The sequence below is a fragment of the Corvus kubaryi genome, unplaced genomic scaffold, assembly GCF_017639235.1.
Source record: "Corvus kubaryi isolate FWS band 111438036 unplaced genomic scaffold, C.kubaryi_AGA036_p1.0 66, whole genome shotgun sequence".
In the NCBI taxonomy this organism is placed as follows: domain Eukaryota; kingdom Metazoa; phylum Chordata; class Aves; order Passeriformes; family Corvidae; genus Corvus; species Corvus kubaryi.
In genome coordinates, this window is record NW_024582054.1 from 12391184 (window position 1) to 12405363 (window position 14180).

A 14180-nucleotide genomic window follows, 5' to 3' on the forward strand; every position below is an offset into this window, starting at 1 on the left:
TTCTTTCTTTCTTTCTCTCTCTCTCTCTCTCTCTCTCTCGCTTTCTCGCTTTCTCTCTCTCTTTGTCTCTCTCTCCCTCCACCTTTTTTTTTTTTTTCTTTCGTTTCTGCTGTAGTTTGCTTTTGGAAAGGATTGGTGATGGTGTGTTAATTCAAGTTACTATTACTTTTTCCAAAACTGGGATTTTATTTCCCTGAAGAGGCTGAGATTTAAAACTGGATAAGAAAATATAATTTAGAGTGATCTTGATGCATGTCCCAGCTATAGTTAAAACACTCAATTGGTATTATCTGGTTTCTGTGTTATTCAGGGCAGCTCAGGATGGCTATAAGTAAAGGAAATAACTTCAAGTTAACAAAAAAGCACGTTAAACATGGGGAATGGGATCTGCTCATTATGAAAGGACTGAACTTTATTTCAGAAGGAAGTATTGTGATTTTCCTATGCAGTATGTTGTTGTGCATTGAATTTAATAATGGGAGAAATAGCTGTAAAGAAAATGGCATATTTTTAAGAGATAATGTATAGGATTGGGTGGCTAACTATGTTTGAAATCTTAGAGCACTCCGGCATGTGAGTAAGTCCATTTTAATTGTGACTTCAACTAGAATACAACCTTTGCACAACTTAGAGTGGAAGAGAAATAGTGTAATTCTCCGTTCTTGAAAAGTCTCTTTTCCTTTTTCAAATCTCAGTCTTCTGGACATAAACTCAGTTCAGCTGAGCAACAGAGCAGCTGTAAGCCCCTTGCTCGTGTTATTTTCAAAAGTGTCTCGACTCCAATGTATTATCACTCTTTGCTCTTTCTTGAAGATAAAGGCAAATATTAAATTAGATAATATGATACCAAATTGATATCCTACATACAAAACATCCCTCTTCAGTTTAATATTTTTTGTATGTGGAAATTATTTAATGTCAGTGTCCTAATTATTCAGTCTGTTTTATTCTCTGCTGATTGCAGTGAAATGAACAGAAAATCAAATCATTAATATATTCAATAAAATAAGCTAATTCATCTAAGAATATAGATATTTAGTCTAATATGAAAATATTTTTTCAAGAATCTTTTCCAGCACTATAAAATGCAAACCCTGATTTGCAGGGTTAACTCTGGCTAAGTTATTCAGATACACCTTAGCAATTTTAATTTTAATAAAAAATATTTTAAATAAAAACTGTTATCATAAACTGGGGAAATTTACTCAGTGCTCACTTTTGTAACCCTTCTTTAGGTGTTTCTGACTTACCTGTGTAGGCACATTAATTTTAGTGGAAGACTTATCTGAATGAATGTTTGTGGTATCATGTAATTTTTCCTGTTGATGCTGTAGCACCGAGTTGCAGCTTCAGAATTTAGCTCTAATTTAGTACTACAATATCGACAAAAATATTACTTAAAGTTATTAATTTAAAAACATTAAAACCCCCATTCCTATTACTTAGATCATTTAGTAGTGCCATTTTCCTAAATGACACTTCTATTACAGGCCTGCTGCTGCTGTTTGACTTGGAAAATTTGTTTACTCTTCCCTTGGGATCCCATATGTTGGCTTGATTTATAAATCATATTTAACCTCCAATTATAAAGGGAGATTCAGCATGTTGGCTTCCTTAATGTTTGCAGTTTGTGTTTGATTGCTCCTAGTCTTGTTGTCATAATCTTTTTGACTGATTATGTACATGTCACTAAAAACATGAGATATCCTCTGGGTTTTTATGCTAATTTGCTCTTCTGATTGAAGGACTAGATATTTTGCTCCCTGCTATGCTTTTCTCTTGCTGTGGAAAAAATTACTTCTGCAATAGCTACTTCATGACTGTGTTTTCAGGACGTTCGGCAAAGATTCATCATTTACAGAAAATGTTTGAAGGTTTTCATGTTGAAAACCAGCAGCGAGAGGGTGTCAGTGTGTGTGCAGAGCTGCGGCAGCGTCCCTGCAGAGCGAGCTGCTGCCAGCACTCCTCGGCGCTGGGCAGCCGCTGCTCCCAGTACCAGGCTGTGGGACCTCTGCAGATCGGTTTCGTTTGCTCTCAGGGAAAGGCTATGCTGCAGGATCAAGGCAATGTGCTGAGCTTGCTGATCCAAGGACAGGAAGGATTCATTCCATCCAAGTCAGTTGTTGGAATTGAGAGACAGAAACAAAAATGACAACCTTATTCACCAGAGGTGTGTCCCTTAAGCCATGACATAGACTGAACTTCTGATGACTGTAGCAGGGGACTTTGGGCTGAGTCACTGTCCCAGCTCATTCAGGCTGGCGACTTGAACCCTATGCTGTTTCTCCAGAAACTTTTTTTTTTTAAAATAGTAATTTAGACTACATCTACAAAGCCTGCATTCTTAGTCTATGCAATACATGAACTATTTAATTAAATATTGTAACAATTTTATTACAATGGGCAAGTAATTTAAATAATTGTAAATAATAACTTTACAATAAGAAGAATAATTTACATTCTTTTGGACACTCACTTTAGAGTTAGACTATAAAATTGAGGTGGACGCACCTGTGGCATCAAATCTGCTCTCGTTTGTATTCACATAAACCTGAAATGAGATCCTTTACATTATTGCCATTAATGATAGCTAACATAAATATAGGTCTGTGATTTTGAATATTGCAATTCTGGGTCATTTTCTGAAACATTTAGAAGCCACATGGGAAGGGAACATAGGAGACGGTCTAATTTTGATACTGAGAGAATGCATACCTAGCAAGCAAAAGTCAGGGAAGGAAAAGTAGGGAAGGGAATGAAAAAAATAATATCAATTCACTACAATATATAATTTGAATTTATACCACAAGGACTGAAAGTGAAATCTAGCTTGCATGTTTCTCTGGTTCTTCTGTGACCAAGGCAGAAAAAAACCAAAATCAGGTACTTTTTCTGACATGGATTGACTGCAAAATTTGTCCAGAAATCTTGTACCCTTGTGTCTTCTTACCGTGAAGGAGAGGAGGCTGAAGCTCTACAACATATTACACAAGCATAATCTTCAAAACAGGTATCAAGGCATTTGTGGTGGTTACCTCTGGTTTGGGGAAGAACTACTCTGACTTTTAGGAGTTCAAGCAGCTAATGGAAATTACTTATTCCAAAGACATTCCCACATGAGCTTGGTTCTAGACTTGCTTTTCATCCACCCACTCCTTCTGTGTTGCAAATCACAAACAGACTGAAAAAATGACAAAAAAAGTTGTCTGTAGCTAGTATCGTATCTAAAGTGATTAAAACAAAAGATTCCATCTGTTAAAACTATTCAACCAGCTCCTTTACTGGTGAAAATACGCGCAGTCTGCTTGTTTCAGCAGTACCATTTTGTGTGACCTAAAGCAAGTCTTTATGTCCACCCTGGCTTTGATATCTCGCCTGGATATTCCTTTTACGGTCACTGGCAGGTATCAGCAGCAACTTGGCAGAAAGGCACCAGACCAAACTTGTGAGCCTGACCCAATTACTCTTGTTTTGCTGGTATCTTTGCAAGAATATGTTTGAATGAATTTGTGAGTGGGTGGGAGATCGTGTATTCTAGGTTTCAAGTGCAGCTCTAAAATTTGGAAATACTTATTCCATCAGTTGTCTCAAACATTGATAGAAGCAGCAATTCAGAACAAAAGTTTCTCTCTGATCTTTGTAGAAGCCAGAAAGTAGGCACTTTCAAATGGGAACCCTTATCTCTTACACAGCAGAGGTTCTTGTTCAGCTAGAACTACATGTTTGTTTGTTTGCTTTAAAAAATTAGATTTCCCTTGAAAAACGATGGTTCAAATTAAGAAAAAAAATATTTATAAAACTTAAAAACCAGGTTCAAGAACCTCTGCACTTAAAACAAATTCTTAGGGTTTTAAAATCCATAAACACCGTGAGGTTCTTGCACTCCTAATTACGAATGTTTAGATTTTGGTATTAATTTCCTCTGATTGAAATACTGCAGGATGAATTATTCATCCAGTATATACAGGGTCATGGAACTTAATCCCCTCCATTTATTTTAAGTGAATGTCATGTTTGTAAAAAGTGCCAGATTGACAGACAAGATTCAACCCTTCTGATAACCTACACTTTGAATCTAAAGCTGTTCGGAAGTAAAAACTCCCATGTTAAGACTATTAGGTCAAGTCTTTCACAGATGAAAATCAGAGATGAAAATTACGGGGTGTTTTTTTTTTGTTTGTTTGTTTGTTTGGGTTTTTTTTGAGTACCATAGTTTTAAGTCACATAAAGTGAGATTTTTCTCTATCCCCTCCTTTTTTAGTTCAGGTTAGAGGAAGCCTCTGACTGATTTGTGGGTATGGCTCAAACCTTGCTTGAGGCAGAATTGCACTCCGTGCTGGGCCAGTTCCTACCCATCCCAGTGCCACCTGCTTGGCTGAGGGCATCTGTGGCATTCACAGAATCATGGTTTTGAGTGGTAAAGCTTTGTAGCAGTGCAACAAAAATAAGAATGATTCCCCAGTTCAGTGAGGCAGTGATGACAGACAGCATTGGTGGCCTCTGACAGGTTGCAGCTGGTGGTCCCTACACAACTGCCTCCACATCCTGCCCTCAGTAGTTGGGGCAAGATCTTTCTGACATTCAGAATAGACTACAAAAACAGTTTTCACAGCTGTGTTTTGAATAAGAGTGTGTGTGTGTGTAAAAAGGTTGTTCTGGCTGTTATAAATCAGTATAGGTATTCTTTTAAATTAAGCTTTTACAAAAACTAGTGAATTTTTAGTCAATTTCCATCTATTTTATCAACAACAACCCAAGTGGCACCTACAGTACAATTCAATAGGAAACTTGGGCTTCTCCATTAATTATAGTTCAAAGACTTTGTGCCATAATGCCATAGAACATATGTGTGATTGGACCAAATATTTATCGACAGTGTCTACATTAATGTGAGCTGTTCAGGAGCTCAGATTTGCCTCAGATCATGCAAAGTCATCTGCATATGGTTGCTGAGGAACCCCTGGTGGCCTTGTCTGCAGGAGGCCAGGACATAGGCTTGAACATTGGTGGACCAGCAAAGAGATGCCTTGTCTGCACATTGACTGGCACAGATCTACCCTGTACCTACTAACCCATCCTTCCAAAAGCACAGCTAAGGGTTCACACAACATGAGCACTCATAATGAGGAATCCTCCTTAAAATGGGGCTTCCAGGCACAGCCTTGAGCCTACTGCTTGGTACCAGCCTCCTTGGGAGTGGGAAAGCCTGAGGAACAGGGTGGATTCACAGAGTCCAAAAAACTCTTTTGAGGTTTAGAGGTTGAAGGTTTGTGCTGCCTCAATATGCTGACTTGTCCCATATACTTTCTCCTTCCAACACCCACCCCTTCAGGGTTTCTGTACCTCTCTGTCCACATTATGTTTGGGTTGTGGCTCTTGATGTCCCAGCACTACAATCTGGTTTTAATGGCTCTTCTGCCCCTGTGCAAAGCTTTTTGCTGGTGCTTGTTACAAAAAACAGAGGTATTCGTCCTTGTTTCATGTTTGCACATTGGAATAGCAGCTTTTTAGGGCCAGTTACAGTTTTTACTTTCCAGTAAACTCAATGAAATAATTTTCCATGTGATTCAAGAATTGTAGTGATTTACAGTGCAATTATTTGCAGGTTTGTCTTAATTAGTATTGTTGCAAACACTGATATTTAAAGCTGAGGCTAAAGTATAATTCTAAGTCACAGCAGGGAGCACGTGATTCAAGTTACTGTTCAGCTCACAGATTTGGATTTTCAAAATAATAAGGCAAGTTCAGCATCATCAAAATATTTATGGATTTGGAATGACAATTATGTTGCTGTTGCAGCTGTATGTTTTGTATTAATTAATATTCCTATTGGAAGCTTGTGGCCAGGATCCCATTGCTGTCTCCTGCTGCTTTAGATTTCTGTACAGGTTTATATCGATGGAGTCCAGCAGAATTACTGCTTTGTTTCCCAAATGACAATGAGAGGATAGTCTAGACAGTGGAACTCTGAGATACATGGATAGGAAACTCATGAGTCTGAAAACGGGCCAGTGCCCTTTATGAAGGTAAATACTGGAAATCAGGCAGGTGCAATCCAGGCAGAAATTGAACAAATGAAATGTTAACATCGTGTGAAGTTTTAGCGGGAAAAAAAAGTCTGTTTCCTTTCTTAACTTTGCACTATTCAGGTTGGGTGCAGTTGTACCATGTGATGATGCTACAGGATTTGCTGAATCAACAGTCTTCTTTCACATCCAGATAGGAAACATTTTTGAGAAAAAATCTCACCCCAAATCCTAAAACAAACACTACACAAATTGAAACTTGAGCACGATAAATGATCTTGGTTTGTACCTGTTGTGCTGAAGAAACATTTATGGGTGTGAAATAAACCACCAAACACTTTTTAGTTAAATAAGGAGTCATTAATTGTGAAATCATACCATGGCTGACTGAAGGACTCTCCCATCTCTATTTAAATAGAAACCCTTCTCCCCAGCCTACAGAAGGACCTAGGAAAATAGCTTGCAGGAAAGGACCCAGCCCTGCAATTGTTTTGTGCGCAGAAGCCTTATTGAAACCAGGAGAAGCTATGAGCAAAGAACATTTACAAGTTTTTTTATCCCAAGTATCTAGAAAACAGATTTTTGAAAGACACCATCAATAATACTACTACTATCGTTCTGACTCATGCTCTGAACAAACAGTTACCAAAGAGTTTAAGATGTTCCACCTCCCCCAGCCGCTGTTACCTCTTCACTCTGGGGAGTGCTGCCTTCAGATCTGTGCCTGCACCTGCCCATGGCAGCTCTAGGCTGAGCCCACCCTCCTTCTGGGCCAGGAGAGGTGAGGCACAGGGATGAGTCTGTTTCTCCTGCTGCTGGGATGGCTGTGGTCACTGCACACCCAGCTTAAACTGCCACAGCACTACCCAGCAGGGCTTGCTGCAGTGACCAACACCCTGTGCAAAATTTGGGAAAGGTGGGTAAATGTTGCAGTTCATCGACGCCAATCTGCGGAAGTCATTGTCAAGTGCATTAAGGTGCTCAGGGAGAGAGAAGGGAGAAGGGCTTTTAGGAATCCATCAACAACAGCTTGCAGGAAGGTAGGCAGGTGTACAGGGGACTTAGCACCTCCTGTCCTGCTCTTGGTGTGTGTTCCCTAAACATCTGCTTCTGGTCCCTGTCTGGGACAGGTTGTTAGGAGATGTGTGGAAGCACTGATCGTGGTGGGGTAACTGGTCTTCAAAGCAGAAGGGGCCTCTGAGCCCCTGAAATTCAGGGGAATGGTTATGAGTTTCTCTCTTGGTGTCCCCACTGGTCCTAGTTTTGGTACAAAGCCCCAGCAGCATCTGAGGGCAGCTTATTTTATGCCAGATCCAATGTGTCTTACTCTCTTAGAAATGCTTTTCCCTTCCCTCTCCTTTCAGGCACCCAGTGGCCTCCCAGCCGTCAGCAGTTTCGTGTCAGCACCAGCCATGCCTCCCTACGCCACACCAGCCCAAGTGTCACCTTACATGACGTACAGCGCCACTCCATCCAGCTACATGGCGAGCCATGGCTGGCAGCACGCCGGGGGTACCCCCCTGTCCCCCCACAGCTGCGACATCCCCTCCTCGCTGGCATTCAAGGGCATGCAGACAGCCAGGGAGGGCAGCCACTCTGTCACGGCCTCCGCTCTCTGATGCAGGAGCTGGTCCAGGAGCACCACGAGCTCACTGGCTCCTCGCCCCCTGAGCCTAGCTCACGGACTGCTCTCTTCGTGCTGGCGATACTTGGCATTTCTCCTCATGACTTGTCTCCCGTAAGGCTTTTGGGATTGAAAGAGCTGAAGACAACATCAGAAACTGAGAGAAGTGTGGTGTTGTGCTCTTAAAGACTTTGTGTCCCTCAAAGGGCTCGTGGAGCCTTGTTCTACTCTCTCCTGGTCAAACCACACATATTTATTCTTAATCATCACAAACTTTCTAAATGTGCAATTGTTACTAAGATTTGTGCAAAAATCAATAAAGAAAAATCACTACAGAAAATTCTGCTATGCCTTGAATCAGCAAAGGTGGCTGAATGGGAAGTGTTTGCCAATTGCCTAGAGAACAACCCTTTAATTGATGAGATTATACAATCCACTGTTATTAAGAGGTCCTTTTTTGTTGCTTTATTGGGTTTTGGTAATCAAATATAGAACAAAGGCAATAGGTGGCTTTCCGATTCTTCTGGCATGTTGCCATTGTCAGGCAGTAGTAAGACCTTTGTGATTTTATCCATTTGTAAATAGAGGCTTTCGACAGCATTTGTTTTCACCTCCCAGTACATTTCTTACCTTTTTTTTTTTAAGAAGATGATTTCTAGTTATTTTCTATGTCTTTGCATGGTGGGGTGATAGCCTCAGGTGATGAGGTTTAGTTAGGGGTTTTTGGTCATGTTTTTGTGCCACGGTGGAGGCTTCAGCATCTTATGAAATAGTTCTCTCTTTGGCAGAAGAGTCAAAGGCAGAAATCCAGCTAAGTAACTCTCCACAGTCATAGCCAGCCTCCCAGATTCATGAGACACCACATTTGTAGGAAGTGTACAAACAGAAATGGGTGGAAAATATCTGAACAAAACTGAAAACTGTAGAGGAAAATGCTGTTAGTGTGCAACCTGTGCAGAGATGCTTACAAAGCCCTATCAGTCAAAAACCCCACTCAGAAACAGAATTGTACCATCATTCTCAGCTCACTTGTGTCCAGCCCTAGGATTATATTGTAATTTTTTAAACAGAAAGTTGTCTTCAATTTCTCCTTTAATGAATGTAAAGTATGGCTCTTGGTAAAGTTTACATTGTTGTTCTGAAGCATTTTTTTCCCTTTTAGGTATACTGGTGGTGGTGCTACAGAGATACTATTTAATATAAGCAAATTTCCTTTCTACATTTCTGTATGCAGTGGCAAGTACTCTGTGCCAGTTATTTTGCTTTAAACTTTAATCCCAAGAGAGCTAACATTCTGATCTTTGAAAATTTACCTGTTTTCCTTGGGCAATAATAAAGTTCTGACTATTATTATGCTTTTCCCATGCTGTAGGTATGTTCAGAATATGAATGTGGACAAAAAAAAAGCCTGGTGTGACATTTGATATCCATTATAGACTATTAATATATTGTGTATTTTAAAAAATGTTTTGCAATAACATAAATTACTGTAGACATAGTTAAAGCAAAGGAGAAAATATCATTCTTCATATATTGTTCTGTCTGCATCCCATATTAAAAACACTAATTCAGTGGGAAAGTAAAATACCATCCCTCTTAAAATATAGTTCTCTTTTTGTGGATTTCCAGCTTTCATCACCAAGAAAGCTGTGGGTAAATTTTCATAACAATCTAAGTAATCAGACTTACGTCATGTACAGTATGTCCACTGAAATACAGATGGACACAGCTGGCTGCTGCCACCTTTGCTTCTTGCACTAAAAAATAGAACTGCATTTCTATAAAGAGCACAGATATTGTATTTGGCCCCAAGGAAAGAAAGATCTGATGTTCTTCAGCCTCAATGTATTCAGCAGCTGTTTAGCTTTAATGAGATGCTGAAACCCTTGTTATTCAGTAGAACACTTTTTCAAGAATGTTTCTTTGAAACCACTAAAGGTGAAGTGCACACAAGTGCATTTCCACTCTGGCACACTGTTAGTGACGTGGTGGATGTTATTCTGCCTTTATGCTGTTATAGCTGAAATAAAATGAGCCTTAACACCATGGAAAAGAAATCCCTTTAATACTAGCTCTTCACTAAAGATAAAATGGGGGAAAAAAGATAAGAAAAAGATCGTAAGTAGGTAAGTGATTAAGTTGGCAAGAGGATTTTAGCTTTCAATTTAGTTGTTCTACTGGATTATAGAATTATGGAGTGAGTCTATCTATTGTTTTCCACAGAACTCAAGGGGCACCAAAGGGAAAAGAAAACCAAAAAAAAAAGAAGAGACACCTTTCAAAACTCAGCTTTTTTGAGCTTCAAGACTTCACAAGCCTGTAACAAAGTGTGCCTGTGTTAAAAGTTTTCCACATTTTTTTGAGTAACACGAGGTCATTTCTGGAATAAAAGTTGTCTTTCCTGACATTCCAATGAGGAATTAGTGTGTTTTGACAGACAGATCCTTAGCTTGTATCAGTTATGTGCATTATCTTCAGCTAAATCAAGATAATTTATAAAGCAAGGACAGGGCACTGTGTTAATTATTCCTCCCGTGGGATACATCACCATAAACCATTTTTGTTTTGTGTTTGTTTAGGTACAGCTCTCCACACATCTGCCTGCTGTACATGATGCCTTACCCCTGAATGGGAAGTCAGTGGGGCTGCATGCAGAAAGTGTTGCTCAGAGTGAGCAAAAGTACCTGACCTTGGCTCTTAGTGAACTGCCTGTGATGGATTTTTTTGGTGTGAAGTTTCACAATTTTTTTTAAAATGTAAACCTACAATGTAGAATACTCCTTTGCCCAAGGACTATTTCACTGGTTATACTCATGGGTAAATTTAAAACTGCAAAATGTTAGCTTACTAACCACACAACTCTAAACCATTTTACATTGAATTAAAAAGAAAAAGGGAATTGTTTTCTGAAAAATAATAATTAAGGGTTAAGTGCTGCTGCCAAGTACAAGGGTATAAATCTGGAGTGAACCCACTGAGGTCAATGGATGCATTTGGGAAACATGCAGTATATGTGGGTGCAGAATTAAAGTTTTTAATCTGAAAAGTCTACACTTTATTCCCAGGGTGTTAAGTGTTTCCAAAGAAATCAATGAAGCCTAATAATACTCCCTTCAGCCGAACTGTGTTTGCATGGCCCCAGTTCAGAAGATCTTTGGTGTAAAACTGAATTTCAGCCCATTTTACATGAGGAGTAATGGGGGATTGGGCTGGTACTTTCATAGGTTTGTTTTCCCATACCATGCTGTTTTCTGTTCTCAACGATTTCTCCTTTTATCCAAGATCAGGCTGAGTTATTAACTGAAAAAAATCATGTTGGAAAGGATGTAAAACCGAAGGCTATATATGTATATACAGTATGTTTAAAGCATTTTATTTTTATATTTTGAATGCCCTAAATTAATAAAAGACAAATTATAAAGCCTTTTGCTTTAGTTTTTGAAAGTATCTTAGTAGTGTCTTCTCTTTGGCCAAGAACTGACAATAAAATGCAACAATGAGAAACGCCTTAAAAGCATAAACTTTAACAGAGCTAATTTTATTGATTTTAGCTATGAAATAGCATAGGTATGAAAAGCCACTGTTGCCAAATTCAGACAAAAGAGAGGCTTATTGAGCATGTTGATACAGGCATCTTTGAAAGCTCTGAAAACACATTTCTATTTTTAACTTTTTGTTGCTTTTCCAATGCTTTAAAAACACTAGTGAGATGAGACTTCACATGTGAACTGCCATTTTCAAGTAAAAATGCAGAAAGATACTACTTTAGGATTGCTAAGGAACAGGTTTGTACCTCCTTAAGAACATTTAACATTAACAGTGTGAATACAGTATGGGGAGATACTGAAACTTTCTAGCAATTGCAAGATATGTGCTCATTTGACAACAAACCAAGTTAGATAATGGAGACATTTTTATAACAGAATAATGTGTGGTTTTAAATTATTTATAGAGTTTTTAAAATTAAAATGTAGAATGAACAGAAACTATGTCTTCAGTCAGCATAGCAGAATTTACTGTATTTCACAGAGTTAGAATGGCCAGTAAGAACATGAGTATATCCCTGAAATATTTATATTTACAGTGACTGGGAAAAGCAAAAATTTTAGCTTCAGAGCAACAGTTTTTTATCTACAGAAAGGTGCATTTCTTCGAGGTGTACGGCGAGCTAATTACAACTGTAGATGTGCTATCAGTCTACAACCTTGTTTCACCATTCCATGGTAGAAATTAAAGGCTAAGGGGTCAGTCAGGGTGCACTGAGCACAGGACAGCTCTTTTGAGAATAGTATATCAAGGTGGATAAAAAATTTGCAGTAAAATCTCATATGCCTAAAATCACTTTTTTCTGTTAATTTATTTACTCATTTCTTCTATGAATCCATGTTGTTTTGCATTTTTATGTAATGATGCAGACTAATTATTTTCAGTATCTTCTGTGTTCTGAATGAAATTTATATCATATATATGGCTAAGAACAAGTAGGATATTTAACACTATGCATGTTTTTAAAGTTGTGGCAGCTTGTGCTGTCCTTTTCTATCCAAACTCTGCAGAACTTGCAAAGCTCTTCTATGTATGCTGAAATCATACTGGGCTGAATTGAAACTGGACCCAAGACTGATTCAAGAGTTGCAGAGTATGGGTCATTTTCTTAATGTCAATGGAGTCAATGGAGCTGTCAGTTTACAATAGCTCAGTATCTGCCCCCCCAAGATTACTCTTTTTTTTTTCTTTAAAATGCCCTGAAAGTTTTTATCTTGCCATTTCAGCTGAAACTTTTAAAAAAGTATATGATTACATAGAATGATTCTGTGTCAAGAAATTTCAGTTTGTCCTTTAAAAACTAACTGGTTCTTATGTCTGCTTTATATTTTCTCTTGGTCCAGCAAAACAATTACAAATGTCAAGTGCTATTTAATTATGCATTTACAGAAAAGCATGTGCTTAAATGTCTTCTTGGATCAGGACCTAAAGACCATATTTGTTTTTAACATCACTGCAATCTGAGGGTATTCAACAGTATAAAGGATAAGAATCAATTTTACTTTGCTATAGCTTATTTTAGAATGCATATAATTTTAAAGAGTACATTTTTCAGAAGTGCTACTTGTGATTAACTGTGTCCTGAAGCCAAGCATAAACGTATTCATAAACCAAAAGCATCACTGCACCACCTGGAAGAAAAGATATTATTTTAAAACATAGAAAATTCACCATTTTCAAGATTTTATAGAGCATTTCTAGTGTGTGATATAAACCAGCATATGGCAAAGCCTTACTTGCAAAATGGATAATTCTACTATTTCCCAAGTTCACTAAAAATTCACCGGTTCATAATCCGTACCAATTTTTCTTAATATTAGATTATAAAGTTGATGTAAATAGCTTGCATATTAAATCAAATTCACCCTCAGTGTGATTTTTCCTAATACTTTTTCAAGATTAATATTTTTATTTGTTCTTCTACAAGTAGAAACTTTTAATCTGGATATGCATATATTTGTGTGCCTGTTTAGTTCGATTTGGCCATGAAAGAGCAATTTGACTGGTGGAATGACAAAAATTCATCTCCAGAATGATGAAAATTCTTCTGGGTAAGATTCAAGAGACATTTTCACCTGTTTTTTCACCATGTTTAAGGCAGAAAAATCACGGTATTGAAATGAGTATAATCTTTCCTGTCTACACATCCACAGGCAAAATTTTGATCTTATGAAATGTCATTATTTGCTAGAATTGATAACAGTATAAAATCCCATCTTGAAAGCCAGGAAATGTCTTTACTGTTAGTGAAGCCAGACTGTAACTGGGCTGTAATTACTGTATGAGATAAAGAAAGGAACATTTCAGAAGGTATATATATAACTAAATGCACAGAGAAGCTTCTAGTGGGAGAACACGGGTAAAGAGAACCAGGCTGCATGAATAAATATATATTACTTGTGGGAGCCAGCACTGGGGCATAAATATTTTCTTTCCTTTGCCTTTGCCTGTTGATTCAGTTGGCAGCTTGGAGAGGCACCTCTAACAAACATGTCTTCTGCTGAACTGGGCTCGCCTTTCTGGGGCTCAGACAAGCAGGCACACAGAACTACCACATGAGTTTCTCCATATCACTCATCCTGAGGAACCATCATCAGGCTTGAAATCATCCTCTATGAAAAGGAGCTCACAGACATCTAGACAGAGCAGAAGTTTTCAAAAGGCTTTGACCAACAAACAAATCACAGACACAATATCTAAGACGTGATTTGAACTCAAATCAAGGCTGCTTCCAAATCTCATACTGTGTCATCTGCTTGTGTATCTCTTTTCCTGTAAACATGCACATGTTGGAAGAAGGAATTACCTTCCCAGTCACAACAAAGATTGTATTATTGTTTCATCAGAAAGTCAAACCTATATATTAGTTAGTCAATAGAACCACAAAAGTATTTAGAATGAACTTCACATTTAACTGACTTGCTGGATCTGGGCCAGAATGCATAGTCATTTGTAAGATGGAAAATTTTACTCCAAAATCTGCT

The 14180-nt window shown here is 38.3% G+C and overlaps 2 protein-coding genes across 10 annotated transcripts in view; one reads left to right on the forward strand and one right to left on the reverse strand.

The window, feature by feature from the left end:
* PAX9 (paired box 9) overlaps positions 1-7747 on the forward strand; it is an 18994-nt gene extending 11247 nt beyond the window's left edge. Inside the window, exon 5 of the mRNA XM_042047273.1 lies at positions 7391-7747. Within this exon, the coding sequence (XP_041903207.1) occupies positions 7391-7645 (255 nt within the window). The 3' untranslated portion in view covers positions 7646-7747. The remainder of the gene's footprint in view (positions 1-7390) is intronic.
* Positions 7748-8332: 585 nt separating this feature from the next.
* Positions 8333-14180, reverse strand: part of SLC25A21 (solute carrier family 25 member 21) — a 240602-nt gene continuing 234754 nt past the window's right edge. For 6 of the 9 annotated variants that reach the window (XM_042047650.1, XM_042047648.1, XM_042047644.1 and 3 more), the window contains one exon: positions 11168-12827. In XM_042047650.1, the coding sequence (XP_041903584.1) occupies positions 12757-12827 (71 nt within the window). In that variant the 3' untranslated portion in view covers positions 11168-12756. The other 3 variants (XM_042047649.1, XM_042047647.1, XM_042047646.1) reach the window with 2 other exon arrangements.